Below are 12,787 nucleotides of genomic sequence, written 5' to 3'. Positions count from 1 at the left end.
GTACAGTTTTCTATAATTAAGGACTTTACCCTACTAGTTAGTAGATATTAATTTTTCCTTTATTTTACATTACTATTTGATTTCAAAGTTAATAAAAATTTACAAGATATTTATTATCATTTTAGCCTTCAAAATTGTTTTCTAACCAAAATTAACTCTCCCTCTTCTTTCATATCCACAATGACATCTCTTTTGGAAATGCAGAAGCCAGCCAAAGGTAAGAGATTTGGTTTATTATGCAATGCTTCTAAGGGTCTTATGTGCATATTTTTGAAATACTGGTAATTTTCTTCTCAAAAATATTTCTCTCTGTCACTTTTGTAAAAGTAATGCAAAGTGTCAGCTTGTTCATAAATCAGAAATCACTTATTGGCATAGGAGAGACTGGAGGTTTATGGAAAAGCTGTATTTGTACTTTGACCAATTCTAGCCAGTTTCTTGGCAACTACAACACAGATTCCTTTTGTGCTCTGCTGTTCACCATGGATTGGCTTGAAACTGGTCGTTCCAGACTGTGGTCAGAACCGTGCTAGGCAGATTCATCCATGTTGTTCCCCAGACAGCTGGGGACACATTCTTAGGCCAACGGAAAGCTGCCCTGGCCCACAGTTTCGTCAGGCAAATGTGCTTTCATCTTAGATTTAAGCTCAGATTCTAAAGAAACTTCAGTGGAATCCATCAGTTCTTGTATCTCTTAAGGAATTTAGAGGTGTGCCAGAGTGGGCACAAGGTCTGTATTTTTGAATTGACCATTTGCTGCCATTACTTGGAACTTGTCAGGAAATTCAGATTTTTATCTACATTCTTAGAATTTTGCTTTTGAGTCTATGGTTGAATTATAATTCCATTCTCTATTGCTAAAATATGTATAGACACAGCTCTTTGGGACTGAATAATTTTTTTTAATAAATATGACACTGGATTTCTTTATATATGTCAAATTAACTTTATTAGTTTTATCTCTTCTGTGAAAAGGTATTGGATTATTTCAGTTTTCTGATTTTTTTGTTGGAGCCAGAGACCAGAGATTGCAGTAAAGATGTGAGGAAATATTACATGACCATTTAAAAACTATTTATGTTTTATTTAATTCAGTTGTGTTTTGATATTTAGAGAAAATGTTGACTTGACATAAAAATTATGGAAGGACCAACACCACATTACTAGCATAGTAGTTATTTCTAGGAAGAGGTATGCTTGGTGAATGGGAGATCTTTATTTTTTCCTTTTGTTTCTGTGTTGTTTGACTTTGTGCAATGAATATCTATTTCTTTACTGTTACTTGAAAAAAATTTTTAATTTTAAAGGGATAATATTTAGAAAGAAAAGGGCTTATCTGCTTTAGGAAATCCTTGGCTGATGATTCCTAGAACAGTTTAAAGGTTTCTATAATTGCAAAATTGCTAAAACTTAAAGAGGATCATTCAGCATTTTAAGTGAGAACTGAGTGTTCATTAGTTCCTAACTTTGTACCAGGTTGTGGTGCTTTCATATAATTTGGGGGAATGGAGCCAATCCAGCCTAGTGATGGAGAGCCTGGTGATAAACAGATCCCTGGTGGAAAGGCTGGTTTCTAATCCTAGCTTCCCCACCTGCCAGCCATCAGGGTCTCCACTTGTTTATACCTCAGTGCTCTATGAACAGGGCCTAGCACCTGTACCGACTATTCTAATGGTTATTTTAATGGTAGCTTCTCTACTGGAATTGAGAATTAGAAATGCAGTTGTTAAGGAAATTCCTAAGTTAAAAAAAAGAAAAGAAAAACCCCATAATTGAGAGAGGAGTGCCACTTAGAGCCCACTCTCTGATAACTACACACCATGTGGTGATGGCACCTTTGAAGTGAGAACTAAGCTTACAGAAAAAAAGTAATATACTGTCTACTTAATCTTGTTAAAAACAGAATTAAATAAAAGTATAAGATATGAGAATTGAAAGCTAGAACAGGGGGCCACCTGGGTGTCTCAGTTGATTAAGCATATGCCTTTGGTTCAAGTCATAACCCTAGGGCCCTGGGATCGAGCCCTGAGTTGGGCTCCCTGCTCAGCAGGCGATATTATTTTTCCCTCTGCCCCTGCTCATGTGCTGTCTCTTACTCACTCTGTCCCTCAAATAAATGAAAAAAATCTTAAAAAAAAAAAAAAAAACAGAAGAAACTTAATTTGAACTTTACATTTTATTTATTCTAACCATGCAGTAATGATTCTCACTATGGCTGACAAATTTTAGCTTGAAAAGCAGCCCCTACCGGGAATTGTGATCCACAGTCCTTTGGGACCACCTTCCATCTTCCTTTTTCTTTTCGTCCTAACCCTGTTGGAGTATTGCTAACACAGTGAGCCACCACTCTTGACAGCTATGTATTTCGCTTTGGAATCTTGTGGAGGACTAGTAATGGACAACATAGTGCTTTAGCCTGTGATAGCTTCTGGGCTCCAGGGCTCCTGCCCCTTCCTACATCTTGTCAACCATTGGCCTTCTCCTTGCCTCTTAGGCCTAGCTTTCTCATCACTGCCCCCTTCCAGGGAACAAATGCCTTCCTTGCCTGCTGCTTTGTGCACAGATATGAATGTTTTGACCATTTCCTGCCTTGAAGGCCTTTTTAACCAGTCATCCTGGGGGTTCCCCCCCGCCCGCCCCCTACAGTCTTCATGTTGCTCATTTAGTTGTTCTCTGTGTGCCTTCGAGAACAGGTCTTACCTTTGCAGCTATCTTTTTCTGCAGTGTTTTGGCCTGTGATATCCATGTGGCCCCTACTCCACCCATCCTATCCCCCCACCCCTTAGTCTCATTGTAACTATTTTTCAGGGAGTCTCAATTTCTTATCTAGATACAAGCAAGCAATCTAGCTTTCAAAAACTTAATTCTCCTTTCCTTTCTTCTTTCCACCTTTGGCCCTTTGCCTTCCTATATCCCTCCATCATTTTGAGTTAATTTCAGGCAGGAGATGGATATAAGTATGTGTACTTAATTTACCACCTTAATCCAATTTCCTTTCTTTAAAAAATTAACTTTTAGACTTTTGGTCCAGGTAACATTGTGAGTTCAGACAGGTGCAATCTCCTGCCAACTTCAAACTCATGGCAGCGACAGAGAAAATATTTTAAAATATTAAACTCATGTCATCATATTAAAAAACAACATAATGTAACTTCCGGGACCAGCAGCAAGCTGGGGCTGAAGCAACATATTTACTGGGCCTTGGGATCAGAGGCCGATTCTCAGAAGTGATAGAAGTTCACCTCTTGCAGATTAGAGGGGGCCTAATGTATTGGGGATGACTGGGGAACTCAGCATGTGAAAACTGATTTGAGTGAGGCTCCAACATGAATGAAGGCTAAAGGAAAGGGTTTTGGCCAGCAACATTGAGCTGTCTGTGTAAATTGCAGGGCGTGGAGACATTGGACTTTGGGAAGACCAAAATCTGGGCTTCAGTAGCTGGGAGTGGCAGTGTGACTAGTCATGTAAAGATGGCCAGAAGGAGAGGAAAAAACCAAGCAACCACGTAACCATGAAACAAACTCCCAATTCAGATGCACTTGCAAACTAACATATAAAGGCCCAAGAGGAAAACTGTCATCAGGAAGTAAGGCAACAGCAAATTGAACACCAATAAAAAATAAATTTATTAAAAAAAAATGGAAATAAGGCAACAGTGCCTGGCTGGCTCAGTCGGTTAAGTGTCTGCCTTCAGCTCAGGTCATGATCTTAAGGTCCTGGGATTAAGCCCCGTATTGGGCTCCCTGCTCAGTGGGGAGTCTGCTTCTCCCTCGCCCTCTGATCCTCATCCCTGCTTGTGCTCTCTCTCTCTCTCTCTCTGTCTCAAGTAAATAAATAAAATCTTTAAAAAAAAAAAGAGAGAGAGAGGTAACAGACTCCAAAAATTATTGAGTTTGAACTACAAGCTGAAATGATTTTAAAAACAGTTACACTTGGGGCACCTGAGTAGCTCAGTTGGTTAAGCATCTGACTTCGGCTTAGGTCATGATCTCAGGGTCCTGGAATCAAGCACTGTCTTGGGCTCCATAGTCAGCAGGAAATCTGCTTACCCCTCCCCTGTCCTTCCCCCCACTTGTGCTCATTCTTGCTCTCAAATTAAAAACAAGTCTTTAAAAACAATTACACTTAAAATCCTTAGAGACTTGATTATAAAATATGAAATCCCCAAAAAAAAAATTCAACGAAAAAGCATAAAGGATTTTTTAAAATCCCACAAAAACCACCAAAAATGCATATTTTGGAAAGTAGTAAATGTAAAAGATCCAAACAGAGATGATCTGTGATGTTCCACCAGGTGGCATTAACCACCATCCATATTCCAAGGTGTAGTCTTAGTACTTTTTATCTATATAGATTTTGGTTCAAACATGGGATCATGGTCCAGACTTTCATTACTTCCACATTAATACATGAACATTTTATTTCTTTTTTTATTTTTCATTTTATTATTTTTTATTGTTTTTAATACATTTATTTTTTATTGGTGTTCAATTTGCCAACATACAGAATAACATCCAGTGCTCATCCCGTCAAGTGCCCACCTCAGTGCCCGCCACCCAGTCACTCCCACCCCCCGCCCACCTCCCCTTCCACCACCCCTAGTTCGTTTCCCAGAGTTAGGAGTCTTTCATGTTCTGTCTCCCTTACATGAACATTTTCTTATCAGTGTTCTATAGTTTTGAGACTATGCAATATTGCACATGAGTGTTATGATTTTTTTGAATCTGCTGTTTTATAACTACTTTCAACATGCTGTAGTAATCTTTACATTTTATTCTTTTAAAAATATCTTTCTCTAAGAAAAGTAAAAATGAGAATATATCAAAACATAAAGAAGACAAAGATCACTAATCTTATTATGCAGAAATAAACTTTATATGTGTAACTGTGTGTGCATATATATGTATATATGATAGTCATCATATTATAAATATTGTTTTGTAACTTCTCCTTTTTTCACTTAACATTGTGAAGGATTTTCCATGTGAAATAAAGGTCTATATCATTTATAGGATGTTTAATTGCTCATTGTAAAACTGTATCATAAATAATTTAACCAACTTCATTTTTAAAGCAGGAAGGTACTTTTATTTCACTACTTTGAACAGTATTATCTGTGTGTAACACTGTTATAACATTATAAGTATGTTAAGGTTTTGTACTTAGTATATACTATATGTTTATTTTTCAACAGGTGTTTGCATATGATCACTGTTTCTGGTCTATGGATGAATCAGTCAGAGAAAAGTATGCAGGTAAGTACAGCATCCGGTTAACTACTATAGGAAAGGTGTTTTAATTTTTTTCCCATAAGTATTACAGCATTATTTTGTTTAACTTTAAAAACTATATAGAGAATTTCTTCCCATCTTTCCTGTTTTTACATTGATCGGGAGATTGACAATGTGCTGTTCATGTTATAAGACAGTAAAGGTAGATGAATAGGGTACACAGTTGAGATTATCACACACATTCCCAGACTTTACATGGTACTTGCAGCACAAAGTAGCCGCTCAGACTCCTTTAGATGTCTGTGATGTGGTCTAGAGAGCTTGGTACAGGAGAGTTGAGCAAGGAAAAAGGAAACCTGTAGTTTAGTTAGTTAGCTTTGCTTCTGCCTGCTGCTGTGACTAAGCAAATCACTTAAGTTTTCAGTGTTCCATTTCTCTCTTTAATAGAGAGATTTTCTGGGGATCCCTGGGTGGCTCGGCAGTTTAGTGCCTGCCTTTGGCCCAGGGTGTGATCCTTGATCCTGGAGTTCTGGGATCGAGTTCCATATCAGGCTCCCTGCATGGAGCCTGCTTCTCCCTCTGCCTGTGTCTCTGCCTCTCTCTCTGTGTCTCTCATGAATAAATAAGTACAATCTTTTTTTTTAAAAGAGATTTTCTAAATTTACTTGGAATTCTGTTAATTCTCTTACGCTCCTCAACAATGACTGTCTCAAGCTCCTTTACACCACAAATTTAAGACTGCAGGGACAGCCTTTTATTTTACTTTATTTGTAACTGCTTATGATACCTGTTTCTAAGCAGTATCTTTTAAATATTGAGTGTCATATTGTATTGACTTTTGTCATGAGACAAAGTAGTACTACAGCTGGTTCAAAAAGTTAAGGTTAATTTGCTCTAGCTGGCCCAATGGATTGCTTACAGATTGCTTTTGTATGGGAAGTAAGATGATGATACACTAATCTGGGAAATTAACTAGGAAGTGGGGCATAATGGAATGCTATTTATAGAATTCAAAGTATAACAGACATAGCAACATCCAGTTCTTTCATATTATAATAAAGACTCAAAGAGAGATTGAATGATTTTGTTTTGATTATTGGCATATTTAATTTAGCCTGTGGAGGAGAAGTTGAACCTTTCATTTCATTTTTGTCCATGAATGAAAGCTAGAAGAAATTTTCAGGATATTTTTCCCTGCTCTAGCTAGTACGTATTGTAGGCCCTATAATTAAAAATTGTCATTGAGGAAAAGGAGAGGAGATTGGATGTATGATTATGTTGAATTCTAGTACCCAGTGAATAAAGCATTAGCTGGTGGTATGTAGTTGAATTCAGATCCATGGAGGTCCCTAGTATAAATTTTGGATATTTATAACCATTGTTTATAAAATTAGCAGTTCATTAGCTTTTTGCATTGCAGATGATTTTTGGCCAGTGTTTATTAATTCAAGTTCATATATCAGGAACTTTTTACTCTTTTCCTATCATGTGCTAGCTAGAAAATACTCAAAAGCCATAAACTTTTGGAAGCATTCATTGAGTCTAAAAATCTTGTGTGGAGATACAGTTTGAAAAAGTGCATTTTGGGGGGATCCTAGGTGGCTCAGTGGTTTAGTGCTGTGTTCAGCCCAGGGCCTGATCCTGGAGTCCCAGGATTGAGTCCCACGTCCGGCTCCCTGCATGGAGCCTGCTTCTCCCTCTGTCTGTGTCTCTGCCTCTCTGTCTCTCTCTGTCTCTTGTGAGTAAATAAATAAAATCTTAAAAGAAAAAAAAAAAAGAAACAATGCATTTGTGAGGCAGTTGTTTTTGGTTTTCAAAAGATTGTTCATATGTAGTTTTGGCTTAAGGTATCCTTTCTTATTTTTTTTTTTTCTCTCTTTTTCAGGTCAAGATGATGTTTTCAAGTGCCTTGGGGAGAATATCCTTCAGAATGCTTTTGATGGTTACAATGCATGTATTTTTGCCTACGGACAGACTGGTAATGTTAAATAATATACATACATATTTAAGCTTTAAAGATCATAACAGAGAAAGTAACAAAGAGAATACATATTGTTAGCATCTTATCAGTTAAAATTGATAAGGAGCATTTTGACTTCTGTACCTCTGTGGTTACCAAGAAAGAAAATCTATTTAAAGTGAAGGAGTCATTTTTATAAAAGTATATTGTATATAGTTTGTCCAGTTGAAAACTATTTTTTATGGAAGAATGCTTCTGATATTTTTAAGAGGCAGTATGTGGTATGATTAAAAGAACATGGATTCTGAGCCAGGGTACAGGATAGCCCATCTCCAGCCCAGCTCCTTTAGTTTTCTTTTCTGTAAACTGTTGGTAAGTATAGGCCTTCCCTATAGGGTTGTCACAATGAGTTTATCATTGAAAACTTATAGAAACAGCCTGGTCCTTAAAAAGTGCTGTTTTAGTTTTAGTTACTATGACATTGATAGAGTGTCAAGTGATAAAAGCAGCAATTTGTATGATTAAAAATACATTTATAAAAGCATTGCTTCTAAAGAAGGAAAAAGAGTTAGACTTAAGTTAGGACTATGCGTGATTTAATATTTTCCTTTCTACTTACCTGTGTTCTCTGAATTTTCTTTAATGAATATGTATTTTTGGTACAATGGAGAAAATAATATTATAGTGGAAAAAGAAGATTATTTTTTGGTTTCTACACTGTTGCCAAAGGGTAGCAAGTTAATTTGCTCTGGGGCCTATAGGGATAATGTGTATTTTTTGTGCTATGATTAGTGGCTAGGAGCAGTCAGAGTAGTATTCATCATATGGGTCTCCCTAGTTAATTTTAGAAAGCTACTCAGACCTCACTGTTTTTCAGTTATTTTAGGTTTTGTTTTGTTTTGTTTTTTAAGTATGAAGATGGTTAAAGAAAATTTTAATTTTCTTCCTAAAAGATGTTTACTTCAGATTTTACATGTGTAGTAGGAAAGTTGCTATATTTATTAGTTTTGTCATTTTATTTGGGTATATTTCTTATTTTGGGCATTTTGCTAAGTGCTAGTAATTTATTATGAGCAATGGAAAGAGGGCTATGTATTTAAACTTCTCAGAGACAGTAATAACTGTGATTTCCACTTTTTTAGGATCTGGAAAATCTTATACCATGATGGGCACAGCTGACCAACCTGGATTAATTCCAAGACTTTGTAGTGGACTTTTTGAACGAACTCAGAAAGAGGAAAATGAAGAGCAGAGTTTTAAAGTAGAAGTGTCCTATATGGAAATTTATAATGAAAAAGTTAGAGATCTTCTTGATCCCAAAGGGTAAAGGACTTTGAAACTCTAATGTTACAGTGTTGTGGATTAATACAGACTTATAAATTGGTTCAAGTGAAATTTTTTATATTGAACTCTGGTAGAGTTATTTATCTAGTTACTGTCTCTGTGCTTTTATCTGTGTATCTAGTTATTGTCCTTGTGACTTTGTTTTTAGTCACATTGAGCAGCTTCCTGCAGCCAGTTCTGGCTTTTGCATTTAGGGCTGAGTTGGGGCAGGGAAGTGTTGTCACATGCATATATTTGCCTCATACTGCCTTCCTCAGATATATCCAGAATCACAAACAAAAAATTATGCAATGAAAAATAAGTTACTTAGTATCAGACTGGTATTCTTAATCAAGTAAGGCTTTCTTCTTCTTTTTTTAAAAAAGACCAAGAAATTTCAGGTGGAATTAGCTGTTTTTTCTTTGCAGGCTATGAAGCAAGGGAGAGGCATAATCAAAGATTTGAAACCTGGACTTCAGGATAGTTAATTTTAAAAATTCCCAGAGAGAAAGTGTGTCTCCTTTTATGGCATAGACTTTGAAAGAGAAGTGGTTCAAAAGTATTAGAAAGCCTTAGAAAATGCTATTCTCACTCTGCAGTCATAACTGAACCTAATGAGGAAGATAAGACGTATCTGAGGAAATCTGTCCATTGCACAGAGTTTTCTGAGTCATATTTTAAGGAAGTACAACTATGATGAGAGAGAAACTGATAATAACCACAGCCTGTGGCTTATGGATGTAAGAATGGTGTTTGTAAGGTCAAGTGAACTGAGGTTTTACAGGAAGTACAGAGTTACTTACCAGGGGACATTTAATTATATTTAGATGAAGAAGACGATCAAAGAAAGGTGGTCTTAGAAGCAGGGCGTTGTAGTGATGCTCAATCAAGAGAAAACATGTTAACCCCTCACTGATACCTGTTTTCTTTGACAAAGATGATGATTTTCAGGCCTTTCACAGTGACATTCAGTTAGCACTTCAATGTTCCTCTGTAAAACTTAACATCTGTTGAATGATCATCATTATGTGCCAGGCAATATGCAGGTTGTAGAGGAAGATCTCATAGCATGGACAGAATGAAAGTTTTGGAAACAAATAATCATAATACAATGTAATAATGCTTTTAAATTGTGAAAGAGCCTTATACAAAATAGGTGAGAGCAAAGATGGAATGGGGAAAAGGGAAGATTCCACAGAAGGTGCTTAATGATTTTTTGTGCTGAGTAGGAGTCTGTCCCCTAAGAAGTTAGGTGAGAACCAGGCATAGAGGACAGATTGTGCTAAAGCATGGTGTAAGAAATCACTTGCTTGCAGAGTGACCTCGCTGTCCAGTGTGGCTGGAGGACACCAAGCAGGAAAGTCAAATCAGAGAACAAAAGGAGGCCAGAGGTGGGAAGGTCACAGCCTAGGTACCCACATCTTGCTGAATATTCTGTCCTTGTACTTTTCTTGACTCTGCCATGAATACTTGTCCTTGCACCTTCACCTCTGTGAAGAGTATCTCTCTTTCTTTCTTTCTTTCTTTCTTTCTTTCTTTCTTTCTTTCTTTCTTTCTTTCTCTTTTCTTTCTTTCTTTCTTTCTTTCTTTCTTTCTTTCTTTCTTTCTTTCTCTCTCTCTCTCTCTCTCTCTCTCTCTTTCTTTCTTTCTTTTAGATTTTATTTGAGAGAGAGAAAAAAGTGAACGAGAGAGAGAGAGAGAGGGAGAGAGGGAGAGAGCACAAGCCTGGGGAGAAGGGGTAGAAGGAGAGGGAGAAGCAGTTCCCCACTGAGTAGGATGCCCAACTCGAGACTCCATCTCAGGATCCTGAGATCATGACCTGAGCCAAAGGTAGACACTCAACTGACTAAGCCACCCAGGAACCCCAAGCTTCACTTTCTTTGAGATCCCAGGCCTACTCTTGCCAGAAATTCTTAGCTGACTTCATTCCTGTGTTTTGTATTCCACAGGGCTTGTGTGGAATTGCTTGAATTTTGTCTACAACTTGCCCAGAGCCTTTAGTAATTTCTTGTTATGCTTGTCTTGTGTATAGTTAGTAATTAACAGCATGGGATTGGGGTTCACGTAGCTCTGCGTCCAGGTCCTCTAATCGTTATCTATGGAGCAAGTTCCTTATACTTTCTAGGCCTCATTTATACCAAGGGGATGATAATATTACATAATACCACAATGGGCTGTTGTGGAGATTGGCTGAGATGATACACCTGAGGTCTTAGAACATTTACTCAATAAGTGCTAGCTGCCACTGTTGTCTACTCCATGAGAGTTTCTTGAGGATTTTTGCAGTGTTTCTAAAGCGTCAAAGTGAATGGATTAAAAACTAAAGGTGATCCCTTTTCAGTGAAAGACTATTTGAGAGAACTTAGTTGTTTTTTTAAGACTTCTTTACGTATGTCAGAGAGAGAGTGCAAGTGAGAGAGGACGTGTGTACAAGTGGGGCAGAGGAAAAAAAAATTTAAAAAAAAAAGTGGGGCAAAGGGAGAAGGAGAGAAAGAGAACTTAATTTTTTAAATTAAATACAGATTTTATGAATTCCATATCTACTGTAAATAATGATGTAATTATGTTGTTTTATCCAGAAGATAATACAATATACATTATCTTTAATAGAAAAGGAAAAATTAAAGGCTAAAGTTATAATACGGCATATCCTGAGATGAGACTTAAATCAAATATTTGTTCCATATTTACTTCATGTACAGTTTTATAGTAGTAAATGAAGTTTTTGGTGGCTGATCCTAGAGTACTAGAGGATTCCAGATCATTAGAAAATAAGCTCATAAAATAAGAATCACTGTATCAACAAATATTCTTTTTTTATTGTAATGTTATATTTTTACAGAGCTTTTTTGAGATAGAATATATATTCCATGCAATCATCGATGAATTTTCTTAATGTTTGTTGGTTGATATAATTAAGCATACTGTATATTCTAGGCTTTTGACAGATGCTCCTTGCTGGGTTTATTAGTTCCTTGTTTCTAAGCGGTATTTGTTTTTTAACCACAAATAAGTATTTAACTCTATTGAATCCTTTTCACTGCATTTATTGAAATGATTATGTGCCCTCTTCCCCCCATTTAGTCTATTAGTATAGTATGGTAAAGGGCATGAATCTTTTTCCAGTGTTAAAACAACCCAGTAGCCCTGGGATCAGCCTAATGTTATATTTTTAAATCATTATTAAGTTCAGTCTGTCTTTATTTGTGATTGAAATTGGTCTGGGTTTTCTTTCTTGCACAGTTAACATTTCTTGAGTTTCTCTGTTCTTTGTACCACATTCTGTGAAATGACAAGTAGATTGATTGTATTTATTTGACTCTGCATTCTTTGTGGTAGCAAATAGACATCCCACAGTGTACCCTTTTGAGTGATGTGATATTTTATCACATTATGAAGTTTTTCTTACCAGTCAAGATTTTAAATTTTGGTTTATATTCTTCTTAGATCAAGTTAATTGGTTCTTTTTACTTGGGATCTTTGTTGAGTTCACTACATATTTTTATGGAGCATGATTGAGTCCTTTTAAAAACAGGTTATTGTTTTAAAATTCTTTCTTTTTAATGAGCAGAAGTCGTCAAACGTTAAAAGTCAGAGAGCACAATGTTTTGGGACCCTATGTCGATGGACTCTCTAAATTGGCTGTCACAAGCTACAAGGTAATAACATCCTTTATGTAAACTGTTTACATTCACTATAGCAAATTATTTCTTGTTTAATTTGTGATGATTATTTTTCTTGAAATTAAAAAATATTACAGTAGCATTACTTAATGAGCTACTTTATACAAAAGTCTTTCTTAAAAAACTATATACGGCTATTATGACAGTTTAATTTTGAGAAAAGGTGTACACATTTGGAAAACATACCTATTCATCTATTGTGAAATGCACATTTTTTTCATATTTTATGAGCTCTAAAATTGTGATATTCCTTATAATTGCATCTTAAAATTATAAATGGCAGCATTTTTTGTCCCTAGAAGTGCATAAAACAATGAAATTGTTAATTATTTCATTGATACAATGAAATAAAATATATGAATTGGGTAGTTGGAATTCCAAGTCTGCTAACTTGAGAGGATCACTCATCGGCCTTTTATTCTCTTCATTTCCAAACTTAGAGTTCTGCTTTGTGTGGATCCATCAGGCTTTGCGTGTTGGGGAAGTGGGGGTGGAATGCTGTGATGTAATATACATTGAATTAAGACTCAGAGAATGTTGATCTGGTGACACTTAATCCTCTTGTGTGACTCTTGTATGACTCTGGATCA

The 12,787-nt window shown here is 36.3% G+C and overlaps 1 protein-coding gene across 2 annotated transcripts in view; it reads left to right on the top strand.

Moving 5' to 3' along the window:
* The window catches only part of KIF13B (kinesin family member 13B), a 200,847-nt gene that overhangs the window by 67,195 nt on the left and 120,865 nt on the right, over positions 1-12,787 (top strand). Inside the window, exons 3-7 of one of the 2 annotated variants that reach the window (XM_072719582.1) lie at positions 205-217; positions 5,195-5,255; positions 7,117-7,209; positions 8,334-8,514; positions 12,086-12,173. In XM_072719582.1, coding sequence (XP_072575683.1) covers positions 205-217; positions 5,195-5,255; positions 7,117-7,209; positions 8,334-8,514; positions 12,086-12,173 — 436 coding nt within the window. The remainder of the gene's footprint in view (positions 1-204; positions 218-5,194; positions 5,256-7,116; positions 7,210-8,333; positions 8,515-12,085; positions 12,174-12,787) is intronic. The other variant, XM_072719583.1, reaches the window with a different exon arrangement.

Source organism: Vulpes vulpes, chromosome 9 (assembly GCF_048418805.1).
Source record: "Vulpes vulpes isolate BD-2025 chromosome 9, VulVul3, whole genome shotgun sequence".
Taxonomy (NCBI): domain Eukaryota; kingdom Metazoa; phylum Chordata; class Mammalia; order Carnivora; family Canidae; genus Vulpes; species Vulpes vulpes.
This window is presented reverse-complemented; position numbering and strand designations above follow the sequence as displayed.